Source organism: Hylobates moloch, unplaced genomic scaffold, assembly GCF_009828535.3.
Source record: "Hylobates moloch isolate HMO894 unplaced genomic scaffold, HMol_V3 SCAFFOLD_19, whole genome shotgun sequence".
Taxonomy (NCBI): Eukaryota; Metazoa; Chordata; class Mammalia; order Primates; family Hylobatidae; genus Hylobates; species Hylobates moloch.
This window is the reverse complement of record NW_026652294.1, coordinates 43060094-43083789: the sequence shown is the minus strand read 5'-3', so window position 1 is coordinate 43083789 and position 23696 is coordinate 43060094. Positions and strand designations below refer to the sequence as shown.

At 37.9% G+C, this 23696-nt stretch overlaps 1 protein-coding gene and 1 pseudogene across 3 annotated transcripts in view; both read right to left on the bottom strand.

Moving 5' to 3' along the window:
- The window catches only part of MAP2K4 (mitogen-activated protein kinase kinase 4), a 125371-nt gene that overhangs the window by 8497 nt on the left and 93178 nt on the right, over positions 1-23696 (bottom strand). For 2 of the 3 annotated variants that reach the window (XM_032139763.2, XM_032139762.2), the window contains 3 exons: positions 21853-21980; positions 9880-9957; positions 5945-6093 (listed from right to left, as the gene is read on the bottom strand). In XM_032139763.2, the coding sequence (XP_031995654.1) occupies positions 5945-6093; positions 9880-9957; positions 21853-21980 (355 nt within the window). Of the gene's footprint in view, positions 1-2059; positions 4954-5944; positions 6094-9879; positions 9958-21852; positions 21981-23696 lie in introns of those variants that run through there. The other variant, XM_058431624.1, reaches the window with a different exon arrangement.
- LOC131381997 (dynein light chain Tctex-type 1-like) lies at positions 18712-20564 on the bottom strand (annotated as a pseudogene).

Below are 23696 nucleotides of genomic sequence, written 5' to 3'. Positions count from 1 at the left end.
GAGAGCTGACCAACCTGACTAACATGGAGAAACCCCAACTCTACTAAAAATACAAAATTAGCCAGGTGTGGTGGTGGGCGCCTGTAATCCAGCTACTCTGGAGGCTGAGGCAGGAGAATCGCTTGAAACCGGGAGGTTGAGGTTGCGGTGAGCCGAGATCATGCCATTGCACTCCAGTCTGGGCAACAAGAGCAAAAGTCCGTCTCAAACAAACAAACAAACAAACAAAAAACAAACAGAAATTAGCCAGGTGTAGTGGCACATTCCTGTAGTCCCAGCTACTTGGGGGGCTGAGATGGGAGGATCGCTTGAGCCTGGGAAGTTGAGGTTGCAGTAAGCTGCGATCATGCCACTGCACTCCAGTCTGGGTGACAGAGTGAGTGAGACCCTATCTCAAAATAAAATAAAATGCTTATCCAGCATTTTAGTAGTTTCAGTGCAAGTGTTGTCCAAGATATCTAACGCACCAAAGTAATGTGAAGTGACCACCATCATCCTGTTATAGCTGTTTCTCTGCTCTTCAGGTATTGCTGACTTGGTGTTTTGTATACATTTGTGTGCATGTGTTTTAATTGAAAACTTGTCAAGTCTGATCTTTTCTCAGAATACACCTAGATGTGGCTTCCCTCTACTCTTGTTTAATTTGGTCTGGTATTTTAATCTAAGAACTTGAGTTATTCTTCAAGTAGAAGGAATTTTAATTCTTTGTCTACAATCAGTTAAATAGAATATTTTGGATTTTTCTTCTCTCTTACCATTTACCTCATGTTCATCTTTTTATCCCTTTATTCTTAAAGATTAACTAAAGGGTGTTACTTACAGATCTGGTTAACCTGCAATACTCAATCTGCTGTGTGCCACCATTTTCCCCCATTCAGTTCAGGAATCATGTTTACTATCTGAAGATAACGTTTCTGGAATTCAAATTATTCCCTCCTTACAATTTTTTACCTTGATTTTTTTTCTGTGACATTTTAAAGGAAATACTTGTTTACATTTCTTAGGTACAATTCTCCGAATCACTGAATGTTTTCATCTGTTAGTGATTTTTCTTTATCACAGTTAATCTCAGCTATGGATTCAGGTAACTCTGAGAAACCGGTGGAGAGCCATCATTGCAGCATTATCTCCTAGGTGGAGAGCCATCACTGCAGCACCATCACCTACTATAGGGATTTATTTTTTGCATTTGCTCTAACAGCGTGCACTGTGTTCCTGCCCTCTACACAACACAGGCATTGCCGTTAGAAGTTATTTCAGCAAAGCTTGAGCTTTTCTTTACAGGTCTTGCCTGCTAAGAGAAAGGCAGGAGTAGATACTAACTACCACACTGTCCCAGCTGCCTGTGAGACCTAGCACAGAAGGCATTTCCTTAAGACATTTCAGGATCGAGCTTTACTTCCTAATTAGCTGTCCCACAAGCTGCCTCTTCTTCCAGTCTGCTGCCCAAGCTACAGAATTGTTTATGGGTCTTATATCCTCCTAGTGACTTTTTATATTCCCCTCTGCACACGATAAATTTTGGATTAGGCAATCCATCCCTGAATTCGGTCTTATCCACAGCCAGAGTTTCACAAAAATTCCTCAAGGATAACATTTTCTTTTCCCCCAGGACAAATAAAGAATTTTTCCCCTTAAAAAAAATTCCATTGGTGATTTCAATACATAGTTAAATTGGGAAACAGTTTAAAATATGGGCTGAGATCTGAGGAGAGCAAAATCACTTGGTGACCACTGAACAGACCCTAAAGACAAAAACTCCTTATCTGAGCAATTTAGAAGAGAGCAAAAACACCCGATGACTATCAAACAGGCAATCTGGAAGCAAAATTCCTTATCTGGGGAAAATCAGAAGTAATTAAACTTCCCAGCCTGGCACAGTGGCTCATGCCTGTAATCCCAGCACTTTGGGAGGCCTAGGCGGGCGTTATTACTTGAGGTCAGCAGTTCAACACCAGCCTGGCCAATGTGGTGAAACCCCATCTCTATTAAACATACATAAATTAGCCAGGCATGGTGGCATAAGCCTGTAGTCCCAGCTACTTAGGAGGCTGAGGCAGAAGAATCGCTTGAACCTGTGAGGCAGAGGTTGCAGTGAGCTGAGATCGCGCCACTGCACTCCAGCCTGGGCGACAGAGCAAGGTTCCATATTAAAAACAACAACAACAACAAAACCCAAGAAGTAATCAGACTTCCCTATTATCTAAAGCAGGCATTGGTTCCAGATTTTTTCCCCCCCAAAATTTTGTAAGTAACTAGAATTTCTATACGTCTCCAGAATGCCACATCGAAATTCACTGTGCAACACTTGCTGACATTAAGGAACCAAAATTACTACAAATGTAACCATGTATTGTGACCTACGTGGTTAATATGGTCCAAATTTCCCTCAAGCTTTAAGGTCCGTAAATATCCCTAAGGAAAAATCCACTGTGGCATGCTCAGCACCCTTCTGCACTCTTCTGCAGCAATTCTTTCTTTCTAATAACCTTTCCTTTTTCAAACCTATACTGTTGTCTGTAAATTCTTTTTATCAACCCATGAGTCGACCATTTCCCAATGCCGAGGACTCAGATACCTCAGTTGGCAAGGTCTTCCTTTTGAACCGTTAAGTCTTATCCTTTTTTTTTCCTTAGAAAAACTTTTAATTGAAGCAGACATACAGAAAACACAACTCCTAAGTACAGAACTAAAATAAAAGTGACAATATTCTGACTTCCAATACCTTATATTGTTTGCTTTTAACTTTCATATAGAAATAGAACCATACATGCTGCTTTCTGTCTTCTTTCACTCAACATCATTCACGAGATTTACTGAAGTTGCTGAGTGAAGCAATGGTTCTATCTTCTCTGATGCTATATACTGCTGTATACGTAATGCTACAACTTATTATCTGTTCTACTGTGGACAGTTTCTAATTGTAGGTTATAAATGTGCTTTTCTGGACATTCTTACATGTGTCTTTTAGTGTATTTATGTCCACACTTTTGTTGGATATATAGTTAGAAATTGAATTGCTGAACCATGGTGTATACATCAACCACATCAGATCAGCTATACTGGATATTGCTCGTTTTTCAAAGGAACTGTACTAATTTATACTCCTACAAGTTATGTATGAGACTTCCAGTTGCTTCAGATCCTCATCAATGCTTGGTACTGTCAGTATTTTAAACTGTGGTCATTCTGGTAATTGTAGTGGTATTTCACTGTAGTTCTGACCTGCATGTCCCCTGATTACTAATAATGCAGAATGAATGCAGTAAATTGAGTATGTTTACTGGCCTCTTGAATATCATCTTTTAAGTGCCTTTCAAGCATTTTGCTATTTTTGGTTGTTATTTTTAATAAGTGTTTTACATTTTTAAGTATTCTTTACATATTCTGTGTAAAAGTCCTTTGTCGAATATAGGTATGAAAAATATCTCCTCCTACTGTGTGGCTTGGCATGTCATTCAGTGCTGTCTTTTAATCAATGGAAGTTCTTAATTTTAATGAAATCCAATTTTTTTATCTTTCTCTTAGGTTTGGCTGCTTTCTACGTTCTGTTTCAGAAATCTTTACCCAAACGTAATGAAAACATTCTGCCATATTATCCCGTATGTGCTTTTAATTTACGTAACTGAAGAAATTCAGTTTGGCAGAAACCATTCAAGGAGAGGGAAGTCATGAGAAATGTGGCCAGAGCGGGCCGGGCGCAGTGGCTCATGCCTGTGATCCCAGTGCTCTGGGAAGTCGAGGCAGGTGGATCACGAGGTCAGAAGTTCGAGACCAGCCTGGCCAACATGGTGAAAACTGTCTCTACTAAAAAAAAAAAAAAAAAAATTAGCTGGGTGTGGTGGCAGGTGCCTGCAATCCCAGCAGTACTCAGGAGGCTGAGGCAGAAGAATCGTTTGAACCCGGGAGGTGGAGGTTGCAGTGAGCCGAGACCGCATCATCACACTCCAGCCTGGGCAACTGAGACTCCATCTCCAAAAAACAAGGGAAAAAAGAAAAAAAGAAATGTGAACAGAGCAATAAACCTAGTCCAGATCATTATGGGTTCTGAAAGCCTAAATTAATTAATTTTAAGGACAAGAGGAAGTCTCTAGAATAATATTTCTCAGTATTTTTTTCATTATTTATCCTCCCCATCATGAAATTTAAATGATAGATACAGTGCATATCTGTTTATATTCTATGGCCCTTTGGAGGACTAAAAACCATTATACAATCTAAGATTTTCATTTCTCCAAGATCAATTTTTGCCTCCTTAGGGTCAATATTACCCTGTTAAGAATGCATACTTTAGACAGAGAAATAACATGATCAGATATACATCATAAAAAATACAACTCTAATAAAAAGGGGAATAATTTGGAACAAGGCAATATTGGATTATAAGAAAATCAATATTGGATTATGAGAAATCTGAATGATCCAAGTTAGAGATTACAGGCAATGTCCAAGACAAAGAGTGGCAGAAAGAATGGACAAATGTGAAGAGCTAATATGAGCAAATTATGAACATAAGTACACTTCAATGTCGACTTTAATGATTTGCAATGACATGGAACTATGAACCTACTCAGGGAAAACAATGGGACTCCAATGTCTAAAACTGTCACTCTATTACGGCATCAAGGGAAACAGAAATAAACATGTACAAGTACCAACACATACAGAACAAAACCAATAAAGAGATCAAGGAATTAAAAAGAAACCCTGATGGAAGGTTCACAGGTGATCATTTTAGATATTATACTCTATGACTTACACAGATTATTTTAAGCAAATATGTCATAAAAATGACATACATAAAATGATCCCATTTATGCAATTATATAAACTATCCATATTGTGTGCAAATTAATACAGAATTGATTGTTTTTTAAAAGGAGGAAGCAGCCAATTTCAGTCATCCTTATGTCCTTCTTCTACCTAGAAAATCTTGAAGTATTCCTCTCCCCTCTGAAAAACCAACACAAAAGTAGAATTTGGTTACAGAAGATGAAAGAGACTTAAAAACTATAGTCAAACAAATATTTTTTAATTTTTCATACAAAGGAGGGCAATGTTAGACCCTGATATAAGTCTATAAGACCTAAAATGAGTAGAGAGAAACCGCATTCTTAGCAGAAAAAAATTATGAGAAACCAAAAGGTATTTTCAGGAATAAACAGAAGATATACAAAATGCTCTGAGGCTTTTTGTTCATAGCATGTCTTATATTTAAATCATGTTGGATAAACAAAATAAATGTCAAAAATATTCAAATGATAACACAAAAAGATTTTATTTAAAAGAGACTAAAACAGTATAAAGCATGATTGTACTACTGCATATCTGCATATGTTTATTCTTAGGTGCTACATATACACAAACACACAACAAACTATTAAAAAGGTAGACAACAACAGGTGTGGGGTTCACATCCTCCTCGGAGTAAGGTTTCAGAGAGCAAGGATATATAGTTCTACCAACTACACTTTGCATGTGGATGTGACCCTACTACATATAACCAACTGTTTTCTATGTTCTGTCAGAAAAGAGATCCAACCCTGAAAGTCTGATCTGGCAAGGTCTTGATTCAGTAAATGCTTCCAGGTGATTTTGGTGCAAATGCACTGTGAGAACCACATTAGAGTAAGATGATCAGTCTCACCTAGAAGTTTAACCTGGTATTTCTTGTACCAGGTACTGGAAGTCTGGAGACAGCAGCTTCTCCACCACTCATGGCTGTTTTTCACCAATACCTGAGTAGCAGAATAAGAAGATGATGCCTCTCCCAGCTAGCTGTAATCTTCCATACAGCCACAGTGATCCAGAGTCCCAGCTTGAAAAGTAGGGTGATGTGACCACGGGTCCCCTTCCTCCATGTAAAGTACCAATGCTGCTAAGACCAAGTAAATCTCACTATTCTCGCCATGCGTGTTCGAACATTCATAAATCAGGTACTCACCACAAGTTGACAAAGTTGATGAAACTCGGCGAGAATTCCCTTTCCTCAGAATTACTCAGCTGCGGAGGATCTCCTTTCACGACTTGTGTTAGTTGATCAAATACACTATTCCACTTTGGATAAGGAAACCGGCCTGTGGCCAACTCATACTAAAGAGAACAAAGAGGAAAGGGCAAAAATACACCAGGCATCATTTACTACTCCCCACTGGAACGGCCACAAAAAAATCTAAACTACAAGCAAAACTCTTGTAAAGCCTTGAATTAAACACAGGTTAGCTTGTGGAGGAATCTTCAGAATCATAAAGGCTAAGTAGAAGTTATATTTAGAAATCAAGATAATATAGAGAATTCTGAATCAACCAAATTCAAAGACTTGGAATACATGGGAACACAAAACTTAAGCCTAGAAAATGTCCCTACAATGCATGCTCCAGGGCAGCCTCTGGTTCTGACTTCTTTATAAGAAAGTCTGGAAGACTGGTTTTAGAACTATTTTAGTATACAATATGCACAATTTGTAGCCATCTTAGAGGAAGGCCTTGGTCCATAATAGTGGTTAGATTCCTTTTTACGGCAAAAGAACATCCAACAAACAAAAGCCTAATCTGAGCTTGGAGGAAACAATGTGCAAATCCTGCTCTACAGCTATTCTGTAGATACTACAATTTCAACCACAACCAGATTTTACAAGTAGTGAAGAAATCAAGTCAGGGTCAAACCCTGCACCCTGAAGCCCCAATAAAGGGCTCAGGACAGTACCTCTAAGCCACACCAGAAGAGATCCGAAGAGTCTTATGTATGTTCCAATCCTATCAAGGGTCAAAAAAAATATATTCTCTAATAACCAGTGAATCGTATTCTCATCTATCTCCCTTCCTGTTCTGAAAAATAATGAAAACCTACAAATTAGGCCAGACGTGGTGGCTCATGCCTGTAATCCCAGCACTTTGGGAGGCCGAGGCAGGTGGATCAGAGGTCAGGAGATGGAGACCATCCTGGCTAACATGGTGAAACCCCGTCTCTACTAAAAATACAAAAAATTAGCCGGGCATGGTGGCAGGTGCCTGTGGTCCCAGCTATTCAGGAGGCTGAGGCAGGGGAATGGCACGAACCTGGGAGGCGGAGTTTGCAGTGAACCAAAATCGCACCACTGCACTCCAGCCTGGGGGACAGACAGAGACTCCATCTCAAAAAAAAAAAAAAAAAGATAGAAAAGAAAAGAAACCTACAAATTATGCTTTTTCCAAGAAACGTATTTAAATCTGCACCATGGCATAATGAATCCCATTTTACATGCACTAACAGGTGACTGATAAATGAGGATGAGGCTCCAAACATATTACAGAGGAAGACGGCATACAGGAAGAGAGAGAGAACTCTCAGAACACTGATTCCGTTTCCTCCCTAAAGGATGCCTCTGTCAGCTCAGTTGTTTCTAATTACACACATGTGTGCACAAAAGTAAGCAGGCATGCATGCATACACACACAGAAAAATGTATTCCATTAGCTGAAGTTTCTTTTTGTTAAAATTATAAATGCTTTTCAAGACATAAACCTTCCTGGTTATTCACAGAATTAGGAATAACTTCATTAGATTCCTTCTTGTGTTTTAATAATAGAAGGAAAAGTTGGCTGCATATCATAAAATAAAGGACTTAGGATCTTAGAAATTAATTTCATACATTTCATAATTTTTATAAGATTGTCCCTATGAAAAATAAATTATGAACCAACTGTTAAGTACAGAATACCTTTTAAACAACAAGGTTTAGCTAAAAGTACTAAAAGAAACTTGCTAAAAAATTTTCTGTTAAAACCTTTCACAAAACAAAATTTTCTTTCGGTAAAGAAGTACATACTTGCTTTTAAAACGTAATTGTTTAGTCATAGATAAGTATTTCTGAATTGTAAATATCCTGTGTATGCAAATAGTTGCCTCAGCTGGAAGCTCTAGGTCTTGCTGCAGTCTTTGGGACCAGTTGCCAAACCTAAAAGATGCCCAGATCCATGTTCTCTCCTGTTTAAAGAAGAATCTCTTCTTTTGCTGGTTGGCTTCACAATGAGAAAAGATTCCAGAAGGTATTTCCTACATTTGGTCACAAAGTAAAGTAAATGAAAGTCCTCTGCAGAGGTGAGCTGTTGGCCTTCAACTCTCTATATGAAGAATTCCCTAGGCCTAGCAATATGATTCATCAAGAATAACTAACAAGGGTATGTGCTTCTGATCACAGAGAAGATCCTAGAAACATGTAATACCAATAAACAAATGAAGGTTATTTAATAAGCTACAAAAAAGGCTTATTGCTCTGAACCTGTGTATTTCTGGGATATAGAGTCTCAGGTAGCAAAAACTGAAAATGGGAGAAAACGAAAGAATAGGATTGGCCTGGCTACCTACAGGACAGCCTCATCTAGGGATAAGAAAATTCACCTTCAATGTAGAAGCAGCTAAAGAAGCTATCCCAAATCAGAAAAACCCAGCAAGTCCTAGTAGAACAGTAAGCACAAGAAAATAAACCTAAGACTTCAAAACAAAATTTGGTAAAAAGGAAATGAGCAAAGATACTGCTAGAGACTAAATGTTTGTGTGTCCCCACCCCCCAACAAATTCATATGTTGAAGTCTAATCCCTAATGTGATGGTATTTGGTGGTGGATCTTTGGGAAGTGATGGGGTCACAAGGGTGGAACCCTCATGAATCTAATTAGGGCCCTTGTAAGAAAGACCCCAGACAGCTCTCTTGCCTCTTCTGCCATGTGAGACCACAACAAGAAGACGGCTGTTTACGAACCAGGAAGCAAGCCCTCACTAGCCACCAAATCTGTCAGTGCCTTGATCTTGGACTTCCCAGCCTCCGAAACTGTGAGAAATTTCTGTTCTTGATAAGATTATCACCCGGGGGTCAGCATTTGGTTTGAGCAGCCTGAACTAATATAGATATTTTAAATGAAACCAAAATTTCAATACAGTCCATAGGTAAGAAAGAAGAGTTTATATAATTGCGCTTGCTGGTTGCAAATTAAGTAGCTTTCTTATTTTTCTTTCTCAGTGTTGTTCTAAGGTAGAACTTTCATTAGAATTATCACCTAGGTAGTTCTTGTCTGACATGGTTTGGCTCTGTGTCCCCGCCCAAATTTCATGTCGAATTATAATCCCTATGTGTTGAAGGAGCGGCCTGGTGGGAGGTGACTGGATCATGAGAGTGGTTTCTAATGCACCATCCCCCTAGTGCTGTCTCATGATAGAGTTCTCATGAGACCTGGTTGTTTAAAAGTGTCTGGCACCTTCCCCTTCACTCTCTCTCTCCCCTGCTCCTGTACGACCTGTGGAGCTGTGAGGCAATTAAACCTGTCTTCTTCATAAATTACCCAGTCTCATGTAATTCTTTACAGTAGTGTGAGAATGGACTAATATACTGTCCCTCAAAAACTGAATTACTTTCAGCTCATTCACTTGTGATTTTTCTATTCAGTGAATAGAATATTGCAAGTAGAAACTATTTTCCACACATAAAAATATGTATACTTAATATACACACTATATACAGTATTACTGGACATACTACACCTTGCCTGAGATGGGAGAAGCCTATGTGCCTTCATCAATGAATTGACTGCAGGTAAGCTGGCTTCTCCTGTTCCCATTCTTAGTGCAGTTGCAGATAATAGTTGACTCCTATTATCTGTGGCCAAGAGATCCAGTTAAAACATTAAAGGGCTCTAGACACTTCACATAACTTCAAGGGAAATAATCAAGTCTCATTTGATTTTTAAAGTAAATAAATACATACTTTTTTATTTTCAGCGACTTAAAACCATAGTGTCTGTGATTATAGTTCTTAACGAAGGGGGAAGTCTGATTAAGTTTTCTTTCACTTCTAAATTTCTTATTGTTATGCTACTGTGGCAAGGTTGAATCAGCATAAACATACCAATGTGATCCCCAAACTCCAGACATCAGAGCGGACATCATATCCTTGTCGTGATGCACTTGGGTCTATTCTTTCAGGCTGGAACATAAAGACAAGTGTAAGTTATTAATTGCCTTACTCTCAAGGAATAGGCAAATAGAAGCGACAGCTGGGTAGACAGCCAAAATGCCAGTATATTCCTAGAGGAATCCACGTCTAGGGTCAGAATGGAAGTAATAGGAAGTCATCATTATCATAAAAACAAACAACACAAAACTTAATGGCTACTTCCATAAAGAGAACACTAAACAATTCCCATTTAACTATTCCCCCCAAAGACTCAAAAGCATTTACAAAGCTGAAGCTGAGGGAAGAGGGAGACAAACGAAGAAAACTGGAAAACATAAAGAATTACAAGGTCACCAGGTGCGGTGGCTCACGCCTGTAATCCCAGCACTTTGGGAGGCCGAAGCAGGCGGATCGTGAGGTCAGGAGATCGAGACCATCCTGGCTAACATGGTGAAACCCCGTCTCTACTAAAAATACAAAAAAGTAGCTGGGCATGGTGACAGGCGCCTGTAGTCCCAGCTACTCAGGAGGCTGAGGCAGGAGAATGGCGTGAACCCGGGAGGCGGAGCTTGCAGTGAGCTGAGATCACGCCACTGCACTCTAGCCTGGATGACAGAGCGAGGCTTCGTCTCAAAAAAAAAAATTAAAAAATAAAAAGATTTAAAAAAAAGAATTAGGTCAAATTTGTGGCAATGAGTGACAAACAAACAAAAAAGACTGTCTTCGATTTTTAAAAGACTTTGTTCGGTGGATGAGGCCATACTACAATATATTTGAGACACAAAAGCAAAAGAAAAGCTAAATTTATCACAATTATTCCACCCATACTTCATAATAAAGCTAAATTTATCACTACACATATGTGTAAAGATATTTGTCTGTTAGTCATTTGTAGCCAAATTAAAGCACTGCCAAGACAGTAATATATTATCCTATGTACTGCAGAAATCATTTTTAGTAAATTCTGTGAAAGGAACATCTTTACATTTCCTTGAAATTAGGGACCATCTAAATGATGTGTCAGGAAAAGGGAAGAGAGAGAGAGGGTCCTGGTGGCACAGAGTTGACAATGGATCCTTCGCTAAGTCTGAGAGTAACTGCTGTTGAAAGAAATGCCCAGAGAAGCATAATAGTTGACTGTGTTACATTCTCTGCCTGTGAGCATCAACTAGAGACCTCTGTATATTGCTTTGAGCATGAGTACTGTGCTGCATAAAATTCACTGTAAGCTATTTACTTTGGTTTTGTTGCTGTTGTTGTTGCAAATATATGTATTTGCCTGATAAGGTACACATTAAAATCCCATATATTCAACCAAGAGAAAAAATACTCCATCCAACATCATCAAAATCAACATTTCCCCCAAACTAGCATGGAACATTCATTAATCCTGACCACATTCTGGGGCATAAAACACACCTTGTTTTAAAAGACGGAAAGCATGCAAAGCATGTTCTCAGATCACAAAATAAATAAATTGGAAATCAGTAACAGGAAGATATCTGCAAAGTCCTCAAATATTTGGAGATTTAACAACACACCTCTAAATGACAAATGGATCAAAAAAGTCTCAAAAAATAGTTAAAAAATTGAACTAAATGAAAATGAAATTACAACTTACCAAAATTTGTGGGATATAGCAGAAGTAGTGCTCAGAAGAAAATTTATAATGTAAAATGCATACATTAGAAGAGAAGACATCTCAAATCAAACCTACTTTATAGCTTAAAGAATTAGGAAAAAAAGAACAAATGAAACCCAAAGCAAGCAGGAGGAAGAATGTAAGAAAAAGTAAAGTGAAGACAAGTAAAACAGGAATAGAAAACCAATAGAGAAAAGTCAAGAAAACCAACAGTACTTTGAAAAGATCAATAAAATGGACACACCTTTGGCTAGACTGACCCACAGAAAAAGAAATTATTAAAATCAGAATGAGAGAGGGGGCATTACTACTGTTCTTACAGAAATAGATGAAATAGAAATATTTTCTGAAAATGAAAACCTACCAAAAAGAATATCAAAGTGTGAATAACCTTTAAACTATGTTACTTAATGAATGTTATTAAAAACCTGCCCAGAAAGAAAAGTCCACACCCAGAAGGGCTCACTGGTGAACTCTTTTCAAATATGCGAGAAATAACACTGGTCTTACGCAAATTTTTTTTTTCAAAAAAGTGAGAGACGGTATGCTTCCCAACTCATTTCACGAGGCCAGCATAACGATTTTTGAAAACCTGACAAAGTCATTACAAGACAATTAATAGCCCTTGTACACAAAGACACAAAAATAACAAAATATGAGCAAACCTAATACAGCAACATACAAAGAGGTAATGTATCATAACCAAGTAGAGTTTATCTCAAGAATACAATACTAGCTTAATACTTGAAAATCAATGCAATGTACCATTATTTATAGAAAGAAAGAAAATAATGTGGTCATCTCAATAAATGTAGAATTAGCATCTGACAAAATTTAAAACCCACTAATAACAACAGAAATAACAACACACTAAGAGAAGAAAACATCTTCATTTCCATAAAGGGCCTCTAAAATAACCAAGAGTTAACATTATACTTACTGGTGAAATATAGAACACTTTCTTTTTAATTAATATTGGGCATAAGGCAAATACGCCTACTATCACTATTCAGCATTCTACTGGAGGACCCAGCCAGTATAGAAAGGCAAGGGGGAAAACAAGCGTTACCTTTATTCACAGACACAGAAAATTCCTACTGAAACTAATAGTAAAACTAAACTAGCAAGGTCACAGGGTCCAATGTTAACACATGCAAAGCAGCTGTATTTCTATATAATAATAGCAAGATATTGGAAAATATTTTTAATTCCATTCCCAATAACAGTATTCTAAGACAAAAAGAAATCTGAGACAGGTCTCGATCAATTTAGAAGTTTATTTTGCCAAGGTTAAGGACATGCCTGAAAGGGAAGTTTGTGCCTTTCTCCAAATATGATTTTGAGGGCTTCAATAATTAAAGGAGAAAAGCAGGCAGCAGGGGGACGAGGGAGGGTGTGATCACATTACTGAATCCATATGTTGCAAGAGAAAAGGAGCAAGCACGGAATAGTCGATTATGTATTCCTCTCATCCTCAGTAAATTAGCACTTAAATAAGATAAGGTGAACAGAATAGCTACCTGTGGAGATATTTAACACTTTATCTGTAGCTATCTGCTTAAGAACAAAAGGAAAGGCAGTTTTTTATTTACATCACTCAGCTTTCATCTGAATTTTTTGTTTTGGCATAGTAAATTGGGGTCCCAAGTTTTTATTTTCCTTTCACAGTATCGAAAAACCATGAATTTCTTAGAAATAAATTTAAAAGGTCTTCAAAAGCTGCACACTGAAAACTACAAAACATTTCTGAGAGATGGCAAGAAGACCTAAATGAATAGAGAAACATACCAGTTTCTATTCTGCAACTGTTTTAACTGCTTTAAAAAAAGGAATGTCTGTAAACATTAAATAGTAACCATTATGTGCTTTGCAATGTTATGCAATAAAAAGCACTCCTCATACATGAAGTATGCATGTCTAAAAATAGTTGTAGTCTGAATCTAATCATGAGGGAACAATCAGATATTATAAGAACGCGAGACTTTCTGAAAACACTTCCAAAACCGCCAATATCACAGAAAACAAAAAGAATGATCAGGCCCAGTATATATTAAAATAAAGAATGTAACAACTAAAATCAATGTGGAATCCTTTTTCTTTTTTTTGAGACGAAGTCTCGCTCTGTCGCCCAGGCTGGAGTGCAGTGGAGCGATCTCGGCTCACTGCAAGCTCCGCCTCCCGGGTTCACGCCATTCTCCTGCCTCAGCCACCTGAGTAGCTGGTATGGAATCTTAATGTGACCCTGGATTGACAGTTAAAAGAGTTTTTTTGACATATGGGAAATCTGAGTATGAACTATGTATTAGATAATACAGATTGAGTATTCTTCATCCAAAATCCTCATCCAAAAAGCTTGGAACCTGAGTGTTTCGATTTTGGATTTTTTCAAATTTTGGAATATTTGTATATACATAATAATATATCTTGGGGATGGGACCCAAGTCTAAATGTGAAATTTATGTTTCATATACAACTATATACATAGCCTGAAGGTAATTTTATATTATATTTTAAATAAATTTGTGCATGAAACAAAGTTTGTGTACACTGAAGCACCAAAAAGCAAAAGTGTCACTATCTCAGCCACCCAGGTAGACAATCTGTGGTTGCTGGGCATCACCATCATTCCGTACTCGGAATTTACATGCTATTAATAGGCAATAATTGTCTTACACTTGTTCACACACAAATACTTAACAGTAAAAAATATGATGTATCAATACAGTGAAAAACAATGAGTTCTGAGGAACTAAGCAGCACAGTAGCATCACCAGAATACCTGCATCAGCTGTTCCACAGCAGCAACAACAAACAGCTGCAGGCTTTCAACCTCCAACTACGATGCTGTGTTTTGATTAAAAGACTATTTTACACTGTATTTTATTTTTTTAGGTGAGAAGAAACATCAGAAGCATTTGAGGGGCCAGAAGTGGGTCCTCTAGTAATAAGGAGGCATTCTGCTAGATGGCTTTGTAAAATGTTTCCTCCCAAGTCATCTGCCTCGTTAACAACGGTTTTTGTCTCAGGAGTCTCTCTTCAGCTTTATAAATAGACATGATTTCTTGTTGTGTTATGAATGCATACTGCTCTAACCCTTTAATAAGTCCATTACACATTTTAATCAAGAGTATTTTTTCTTTTTTTGGGGGGGGGATGAGGGAGCTTGTTTCCATTTTTTTTATTTTTATTTTTTAGTTTTTTTTCTTTTTATTTATATATATGTTTTTTGAGACAGAATCTTGCTCTGTTGCCCAGGCTAGAGTGTAGAGGCACAATCTCAGCTTGCTGCAATTTCTGCCTCCCAGGTTCAAGCAATTCTCATGCCTCAGCCTCCTGAGTAGCTGGGATTACAGGCATGTGCCACTGTGCCTGGCTAATTTTTGTATTTTTAGTAGTGATGGGGTTTCACATGTTGGCCAGGCTTGTCTTGAATTCCTGGCTTCAAGTGATACGCCTACCTTGGCCTCCCAAAGTGCTGGGATTGCAGGCATGCGCCACTGTGCCTGGCCTAATTTTTATTTTTTTTAAACTTTTACTTTAGGCCCAGGATTACACATGCAGGTTTGTTATATAGGTAAACTCATGCCACAGGGGTTTGTTGTACAGACCATTTGGTCACCCAGTTACTAAGCCTAGTACCCGATAGTTATTTTTTCTGATCCTCTCCCACCTCCCACACTCAAGTAGGCCCCAGTGTCTGTTTTGTTGCTCTTTGTGTCCATGTGTTCTCATCATTTAGCTCCCACTTATGAGTGAGAACATGTGGTATTTGATTTTCTGTTCCTGCATTGGATTGCTAAGTATCCTTAGATATTAATGGATGGCCTACAGCTCCATCCATGTTCCCACAAAGGACATGCTCTCATTCTTTTTTATGGCTGTAGAGTATTCCACAGTGTATATGTACCACATTTTCTTTATCCAGTCTTCCACTGATGGGCATTTAGGTTGATTACATGTCTTTGCTATTGTGAATAGTGCTGCAATGAACATATGTGTGTATGTGTCTTTATGACAGAATGACTTCTATTCCTTTTGGTATATACCCAATTCCAGTAATGGAACTGCTGGGTTGAATGACAATTGTTTTTAGCTTTTTGAGGAATCACCATACTGCTTTCCACAATGGTTGAATTAATTTACATTTCCACCAACAGTATATAAGTATTCCTTTTTCTCCATAACCTCACCAGCATCTGTTGTTTTGACTTTTTTTAACAGCCATTCTGACTGGTGTGAGATGTAGCTCATTGTGGTTTTGATTTGCATTTCTCTAATAATCAGTGACATTGTGTTTTTCATATGCTTGTTGGATGCATCATGTCTTCTTTTGAAAAGTGTCTGTTCATGTCCTTTACCCACTTTTTAATGAGGTTGTTTTCTTTCTTATAAATTTAAGTTCCTTATAGATGCCGGATATTAGAACTTTGTGAGACACATAGTTTGTAAATATTTTCTCCCATTCTGTAGATTGCCCGTTTACTCTGTTGATAGTTTCTTTCGATATGCAGAATGTGCACTTTGTCTGTGGGCATTTCTTCCTCGGTGTTAAAGTCATCTTCATTATCACTAAGTATCACATTTACCTTGATTCAGAACCATTTCAGCTATTTCATCATTGGTCAATAAATGAAAAACTGAAGTTTCATTATTTGATAATAAAAACTTTGATATCCTCTTCTTTCAGTTTACTGACAGACTCTAAAGATGTATTTTTTGCATATAAAAGGAGGTCAGATATCATTTTTTTCTCACTTTAACATATGGAATCCATCCAAGTCACTACTTTGTTCATCATCATCATCATCACTGAATAGTCACAGGCCAGAGGTTATGCCAAGCAGGCACAACTGTGTCTTAGTCACTGTTGGCCAAGTGCTGGCAACAGCATGTGTGACATCCTTCATGCTAAACGCCTTCTGAAAACCTTCCACACCCACACCGCTGTTCACTGCTGCTAGCATGATGTTCAATAAAGTGTTTTTATATCTACCCTTCACTGATCTAAGGATATCCTGGTCACATGGCTGAATTAATGAAGTCCCATTTGGGTGAAAGTACATGGCATAAACATTATTTTTTATGAGAATTTCGGTTGCAGCATAAGCAGAACAGTTGTCAATGGATAACAAAATCTTTCACTCTTCTTTCAGTCCAGCTTCCCTGCAATAAGCGTAAGGCACTGGAACAAAATGTTTATGAAGCCAATCAGAAAAAGGTATCCCGAGTGATCCAGGCCTTTTGATTAGCATAATAATGGACTGGTAAGACATTCACTTCTTGAAAACAGGAAGGATGCAAGCTTTTGCCTCCTATAGATTTATACCTATACGGGCCTACTGTATTAACACATCCCATCACAGTTTTTCTGCCCTTGGCATCCTTAAATCTTGCAGTGGCTGTCTCATCAGCTGTAGTGTCTTTCTGGGGCAATCATGCCAAAACAGTGATGTTTCATCAGCATTATACCTGTTCTGATGTTGAATTTTCATCATTAATAACTCTGGTGAATTCATCAATGAATTTCTCCACTGCTTCATGATCAGCAGATGCTTTATCACCATAAATCTTTAAAAAGTTAATGCTATGTTTTTTCTTAAATTTCTATAACCAGTCTGTTGAATCTTCACAGTTCCCTTCAATTTTCCATTCTTCATGATAGATGTTCATTTCATGATGAGCATACCATCCAGTGGCATGTGTTTACTGTGAGTCTGACAGATCCACTCTTTTAATACATTACCAAGATCTTCATTTTTAGCTATTATGCGGTGTTTTTCTATTTTTCAGTAACTTTTGTTCATCACTTTCAGCACAGAACTTCAGCAGTTTCTCCTTCTGTTTCTTCGGGTCATATATGGTGCTCATACAAACACCACACTTTTCTGTAAGACATTTCACATTTACACCACTGTCCAGTTTCTCTAACAGCTTGACTTTCTGTGCTATAAACATAAACACTTGCCCTTTATCCCCTTTAACAAACTGCTGTCTCTCTAGGGGTATCTGCAGGCCTCTTTGACATTTTCAACATTAACTTTAAGCTACTGAGCAAAAAATGAGCAAAAAAACCCAAAAAATACAGTGCGTAATGCAGATAGGTCTTGGCCCCATGTGGGGTATAGTGTGGAACCTGTCATTAGCACATCTGGCCTGCATACATGCCATTTTATTACCCTTTGTAGGCATGCTTATGTGGGGAAAATCTGGGCATGTGTGGAAAAGATATATTGCAGCTAAAGGGGGCCACAAGGGTCTTTTTTTTTTTAACTTGTGGTGCACTTGCATTTTGAATGTGACCCATCGCGTAAGGTCAGGTGAATTTTCCACTTGGGTCATACAAGTGCTGGCAACGTTTCATATTTGGGAGCATTTTGGGTTTTGAATTTTTGGAATGGGGATGCTCAAAGATGACATTCTTGTTTGTTTTTTTTTAGGTGTGGTAATGATATCATGGTTATGTAGAAGAATGGTCTTTTTCTTGGGAGATATGCACTGAAGTGTTTAGAATAAAATGCATGATATCTGCAACTAACTTTCAGGTGGTTTGGCACATCCATACCCACATACAGAAATTGTCTTGTGCTGCAAGACAACATTTTGGTCAACGACAGACCACATATACAAAGGTTGTCCCATAAGGTTATAATGGAGCTGAAAAATTCCTATCTCCTGATGACACTACAGCCCTCATAATGTAGAGTGGCACATTACTCGCGCTCGTGGTGATGCTGTTTTAAACAAACCTACTGCATTGCCAGTCATTTAAAAGTATAGCATATACAATTATGTACAATACACTATACTTGATGTCCCTCTACTTATTAAAAAAAAAAAGTTAACTATCAACAGCTTCTGGCAGGTCTGTCAGGAGGTATTACAAAGAAGGCATTGATATCATAGGAGATGACAGCTCCCTGCGTGTTACTGCCCCTGAGGACCTTCCAGTGGGGCAAGATGTGGATGTAGAAGACAGTGATTGATCCCGCCCATGTATAGACCTAGGATGATGTCTTAGTTTTTAACAAAAAAGCTTAAAAAGAATAAACAAGTAAACAGAATAGCCTTACGGAATAAAGATATAAAGAAAGAAAATATTTTTGTATGGCTCTACAGTGTGTTTGTTTTAAGCTAAGTGTTAATACAAAAAAGTAAAAAAAAATTTTTTTAATTAAAAAGTGTATAAAGTAAAAAAGTTACAGTACACTCAGGTTAATTTATTACTGAAGAAAAAAATTTTCATAAATGTCATGTAGCCTAAGTGTACAGTGTTTATAAAGTCTACAGTAGCGTCCTAGGCCTGCAAATTCACTTACCACTCACTCACTGACTCATCCAGAACAACTTCTAATCCTGTAAGCTCCATTCATAAGTGCCTTATACCAGTGAACCATTCTTTATTTTTTATACCATATTTTTTTAGATTTGAATAATTTATTCTAACAAAAGTATAAAGTATGGAAAATTAGTGTATCTGAAGCATTTCAGAGAGTATAGCAAGTTTCACACTAGCAGATTTCAGATTTTAGCACCTTTGAAAAGAAATATTCAGAGTTACAAGTGGCAATGCAGGCTGCAGGCGACCTACGGGGATACTCATCTGACTTCAGCACACAGTTCATATAACAGTGCGGTCATTTGTTTTTTTTCTCTACATTTTGAGAGTGCCACAAAACAGACTTAAAAACAACGAGAAAAGAGTTCACTCAGTTCATAGCTGGTGTTAGAAGATGAACTACCGGAGGAAGGTCATAGGCTGGACTAGGAGGTCCAATACACAGTCCAAAGGTGCCGACGATGCAGTACATGGTTTTATTCTCCCATCGCACAGTGCAACTCCTGGCAGCAGAGCTGTCCCAGAAGCAGGAACTTGCCATGTGTAATCCAGCTCCATTCTTTTGCATAATTACACAGGTCACAATGTATTTAAGTGGTTTTCCCAGCTTGGTGAGTTGGCTTGAAGTTTGTTCTACTGCATTTGTTGTCCACTGGTTCACTTTGCTGTGTTGATAAGCGATACCACCAATTGTGCTTTCTATAGCCTCTTTTACAATTTGCTCACTTCATCAACAACAAAAGCAGTCTCCTCTGCAGCCTGGTAGTCTTCCATCTTTCCTCCGGCCTGTCGCCTCTACCTCCTTTATACCATATTTTGACCGTACCTTTTCTATATTTAGATACACAAATAGTTACTGTTGTGATATAATTACCTACAGTATTTAGTACAGTAACATGCTGTATAGGCTTGTAGCCTAGAAGCAATAGGCTGTACCATATAGCCTATGTGTGTAGTAGGCTATACCATCTAGGTTTGTGTAAGTACACTCTATGATTTTGCACAACAAAATTGCCTAACAACACACTTCTCAGAACATATTCCCATGGTTAAGCCACATAAGACTGTGTACCTGTATGAGGGTATGGAGTTGGGAAAATGTTTACAGGAAATCAATTTATGGGAAAATTTATGTGTAAACTCTACATTTTATTTACTTTTTTATGTTGCACAATCTAATGAGTAATCCTAAGTCCTGTAGACTAAAGACAATTATAAATCTCAAATAAAATGGTATACCTCCGATAGGTTTTGTCAATATTTGAAGAAAAGTCAAACCACTTGAAGGCTTTTAAAATTAACATTGACTGAGTTCTTGTCTATCTATAACAGGCTTTGAAAGATGAGAATGGACAGAAGAATTTCATTTGGTCCAGTAAAGATTAGAGGCAGAGAGTTTATCAGCCTTTGTGTTCCACAGATGAAGGTCAGCAGGAAAGCAGAAGTCTTACACCTCCTGGGCCTGCAAAGCATATCTCTGCACAAGAATGAAGAAAGTCTGTTTTAAAGAAAGTCTGAGTCTTTCTTTAAAAGCTGAATTCAAAATATTCTACTTTATCTAGGCTGCAATTGCATTTTCAAAGCCTGCTTCAATCAAATATAATTCTTAGTCAGTGTCACACAACAAAAACATTTAGTCACTGTTAGTATTGAGACAAGCCCTAAAACTGTAGATAACAATTTCAGTTCATTCTCAGGGTATCCTTAATAAATACGTAAATCACATTTCCCAAATGGTCCATGTCTAATTTTTTTTATTTCTTGCCTTTGAAACGATTGTGCCATTTACCCCTAGTTATCACGATAAACAAATGATCTTCCAAACCGAGTCAAGAAATCTGCGCAGCCAGTCAACATCCACAAAACCAAAAGTTTAAAAGGTCTTACCACACAGGTTAGGTGTCTACACACACACACACACACCCCTTTTACATGTTCATCTGAAGAAAAAGTGATATGGGAAGATATAACAAAACCAAAAGAGGATTGAAAAATGCAGTAAGTTGAATTTGTAGTAGCACTAAGCCTACCCATTCATAAACAATCTAGAACACCTATAATATCTAGCCTGTGACTCTTACTTTTTTGTTATTTATAGACTAGGTTTGAAAACATATATCAAGGAGGAAACCAAGAAAGAACAATTTTATTCAATTCTAAGCTTATCTTTAGTTTAAAAGAGTCTACAAAGATGGAAAGAAATGCTGCTGGCAGAAAGTCCTCAAGAAACAACCACAAAACCTTATGTGTCACATTTAGTAGTGTGCTGGTCCCCAAAGAACCATGGCAACATTGAAGAAAGCCATTAACACCTAGGGAAATGTCTGAAATACAGACACTACATTTTCATTCAAATACAGATCAAAATCCAGGCTGTAGGAACACTGTATACAAATATACTGGGGTAAGATGAGTGTGATATCTATGGATGGATAGTGTACATCTGTCTCTTTGCAGGAAAAGAGGCTCCAGGTTTCAAAATACTGAAGGCCTCTACCTTTGCATTTGTTGGTGTGCTTCATCTACCCCTAAAAAAGGGACTAACAATATTCAAAACATACAGCTTCAGACTCTGTTAATACATAGTGAATTCTGCTAATGAACTCAAGGCTTCCCATTTGTCTTACTAAGGGATGGTGGGAACTTTCTGAGAAGTTAACATCTGTTTAATGAGTTGAGTTGAATATAATGAAAAAACAATAATCAGAGAAGACCACAACTGCTAAATACCAAGTAAGAGAAATAAAGCAAGACAATGAAGATAGGAGCTGACTGGGATAATTTAGCAAAGTTTCATGGAGATGCTAGGACCTGAGCTTGGGCCTTAAGGTAAGGGAAATATTCTAGCAGTTTCATGGTAAAACCATATGACTAATGGTCAGCACAAAAGAGCACAGGCTCTCTGTGCAATGACTATCAAGCAAGAAGGCCTGGACTTAACACTTACTGCCATGTATGGCCTACAGCCAGCATCTCTTGTCTTGGCAATAGAGTCCACAAGCTGTCCACTGATGCCGAAGTCACAGAGCTTAATATTTCCACTTCTGTCCAGAAGAATATTGGAAGGTTTGATATCTGCAAGACATAGATATTATTCAGTATACAATTAGCTTCTTCCTAAGTTACATAAGGCTTCACTTTAAGCAAAAATATTGAAAAACCTTAGACAACATAAGTGGTCAAGTCCTTAAATTCAGATATATAAGAAGTAAAAACATCTTCATTTATCACATACAATAATTATTCATGTTTTAAACATGTAGCTTTAATAACTATAATTGTGTAAATGTAACGGCAAAAGTCATTTCACAAACATCTTATTAATCTGTAAGATATAGATGGGGATTGATTTTTCTCTTAACATCTTCATATTTATAAAACACAGAAAAAACAATGGTTTTCTTCTATTGAAAATGAGAAAGGAAAACAATTTTCTGAATGCCAGTGCTTAAAAACTGAATATCAAAAAAAATTTTCACAAGAAATTTAGGCATTAAATTGTTTTCAAGAGGCTTGCACATTGATTTACTTAGTCCAGATTCACTGCATAACAGTCAAAATATAAGGAATGTCATATCTCTTTCTCATTGAGTCAAGTCACTAACAGTATGTGCCAACTAATTCTCTATCCATAGCTCAGTCGTTTTATCCATGTCCTTGTCACTATCCTGGCTCAATGAATAAAAAATAAGGTTTTAAAATATAGGATGCAGAAAACATCTAAATGTAACTCAGAAGGTGATCCACAAAAAAATTCAGTAAAGATCTCTTACCATGATTGAAACAGCTGTGGGCCTATCAAACATCCATTCCTAACCATCCATGATTTCTTTTTTTTTTTTTTTTTTTTTTTTGAGACAGAGTCTCACTCTTTTTTACCCAGGCTGGAGTGCAATCCCCACTCACTGCAACCTCCGCCTCCCAAGTTCAATCGAGTATTCTGCTTCAGCCTCCCGAGTAGCTGGGATTACAGGCATGTGCCACCACACCCGGCTAATTTTTGTATTTTTGGTAGAGATGGGGTTTCACCATGTTGGCTAGGCTGGTCTCAAACTTCTGACCTCAAGTGATCCAGCTGCCTTGGTCTCCAAAGAGCTGAGATTACAGGTGTCAGCCACCAAGCCCAGCCCCATCCATACTTTCTAACAGAACCTGTGTTTTATTGAGGTATCTCTTCTCATCAACATCCACACTTCGAAAACCTGGCTGTTGGCTGGTATAAGTTTTATAAGGGTAGTCTTATGCTTCTTGATAGTAGCTGGTTTAAGGGCATGAGGCACTTCTGGTGAATGAGCCAAGAAAAGGTATTAGAGACGTGGGAAAAGTTTCCATACTCCCTACAGAGCTGCCACAGCATGAGAGCACCTCTTCTTCACGAGGCAGCCACATCTAGACATGATAGCGGGAACTGCTCTAGTTGTTACTACCCTGAGGACAGAGGTAACACATGAAGGAGGACAGAAGCAAGAGGAGCAAACTTGACCCTTAGTCATATTGTGCTTTGAGCCACCCCATCTTTTGACTTATTATAACAGATAATGAATTTCCCTGAAGTTTAAAGAGAGTTATCAGGATTTCCTATTACTTGTAATCAAAAGCACTGACTCCAACAAAAAAGCTAACTGATCCTAACTGATAAAAGATGGAGGCCGAGGCGGGTGGATCATGAGGTCAGGAGATCGAGACCACGGTGAAACCCCGTCTCTACCAAAAATACAAAAAATTAGCCGGGCGTGGTGGCGGGCGCCTGTAGTCCCAGCTACTCGGAGAGGCTGAGGCGGGAGAATGGCA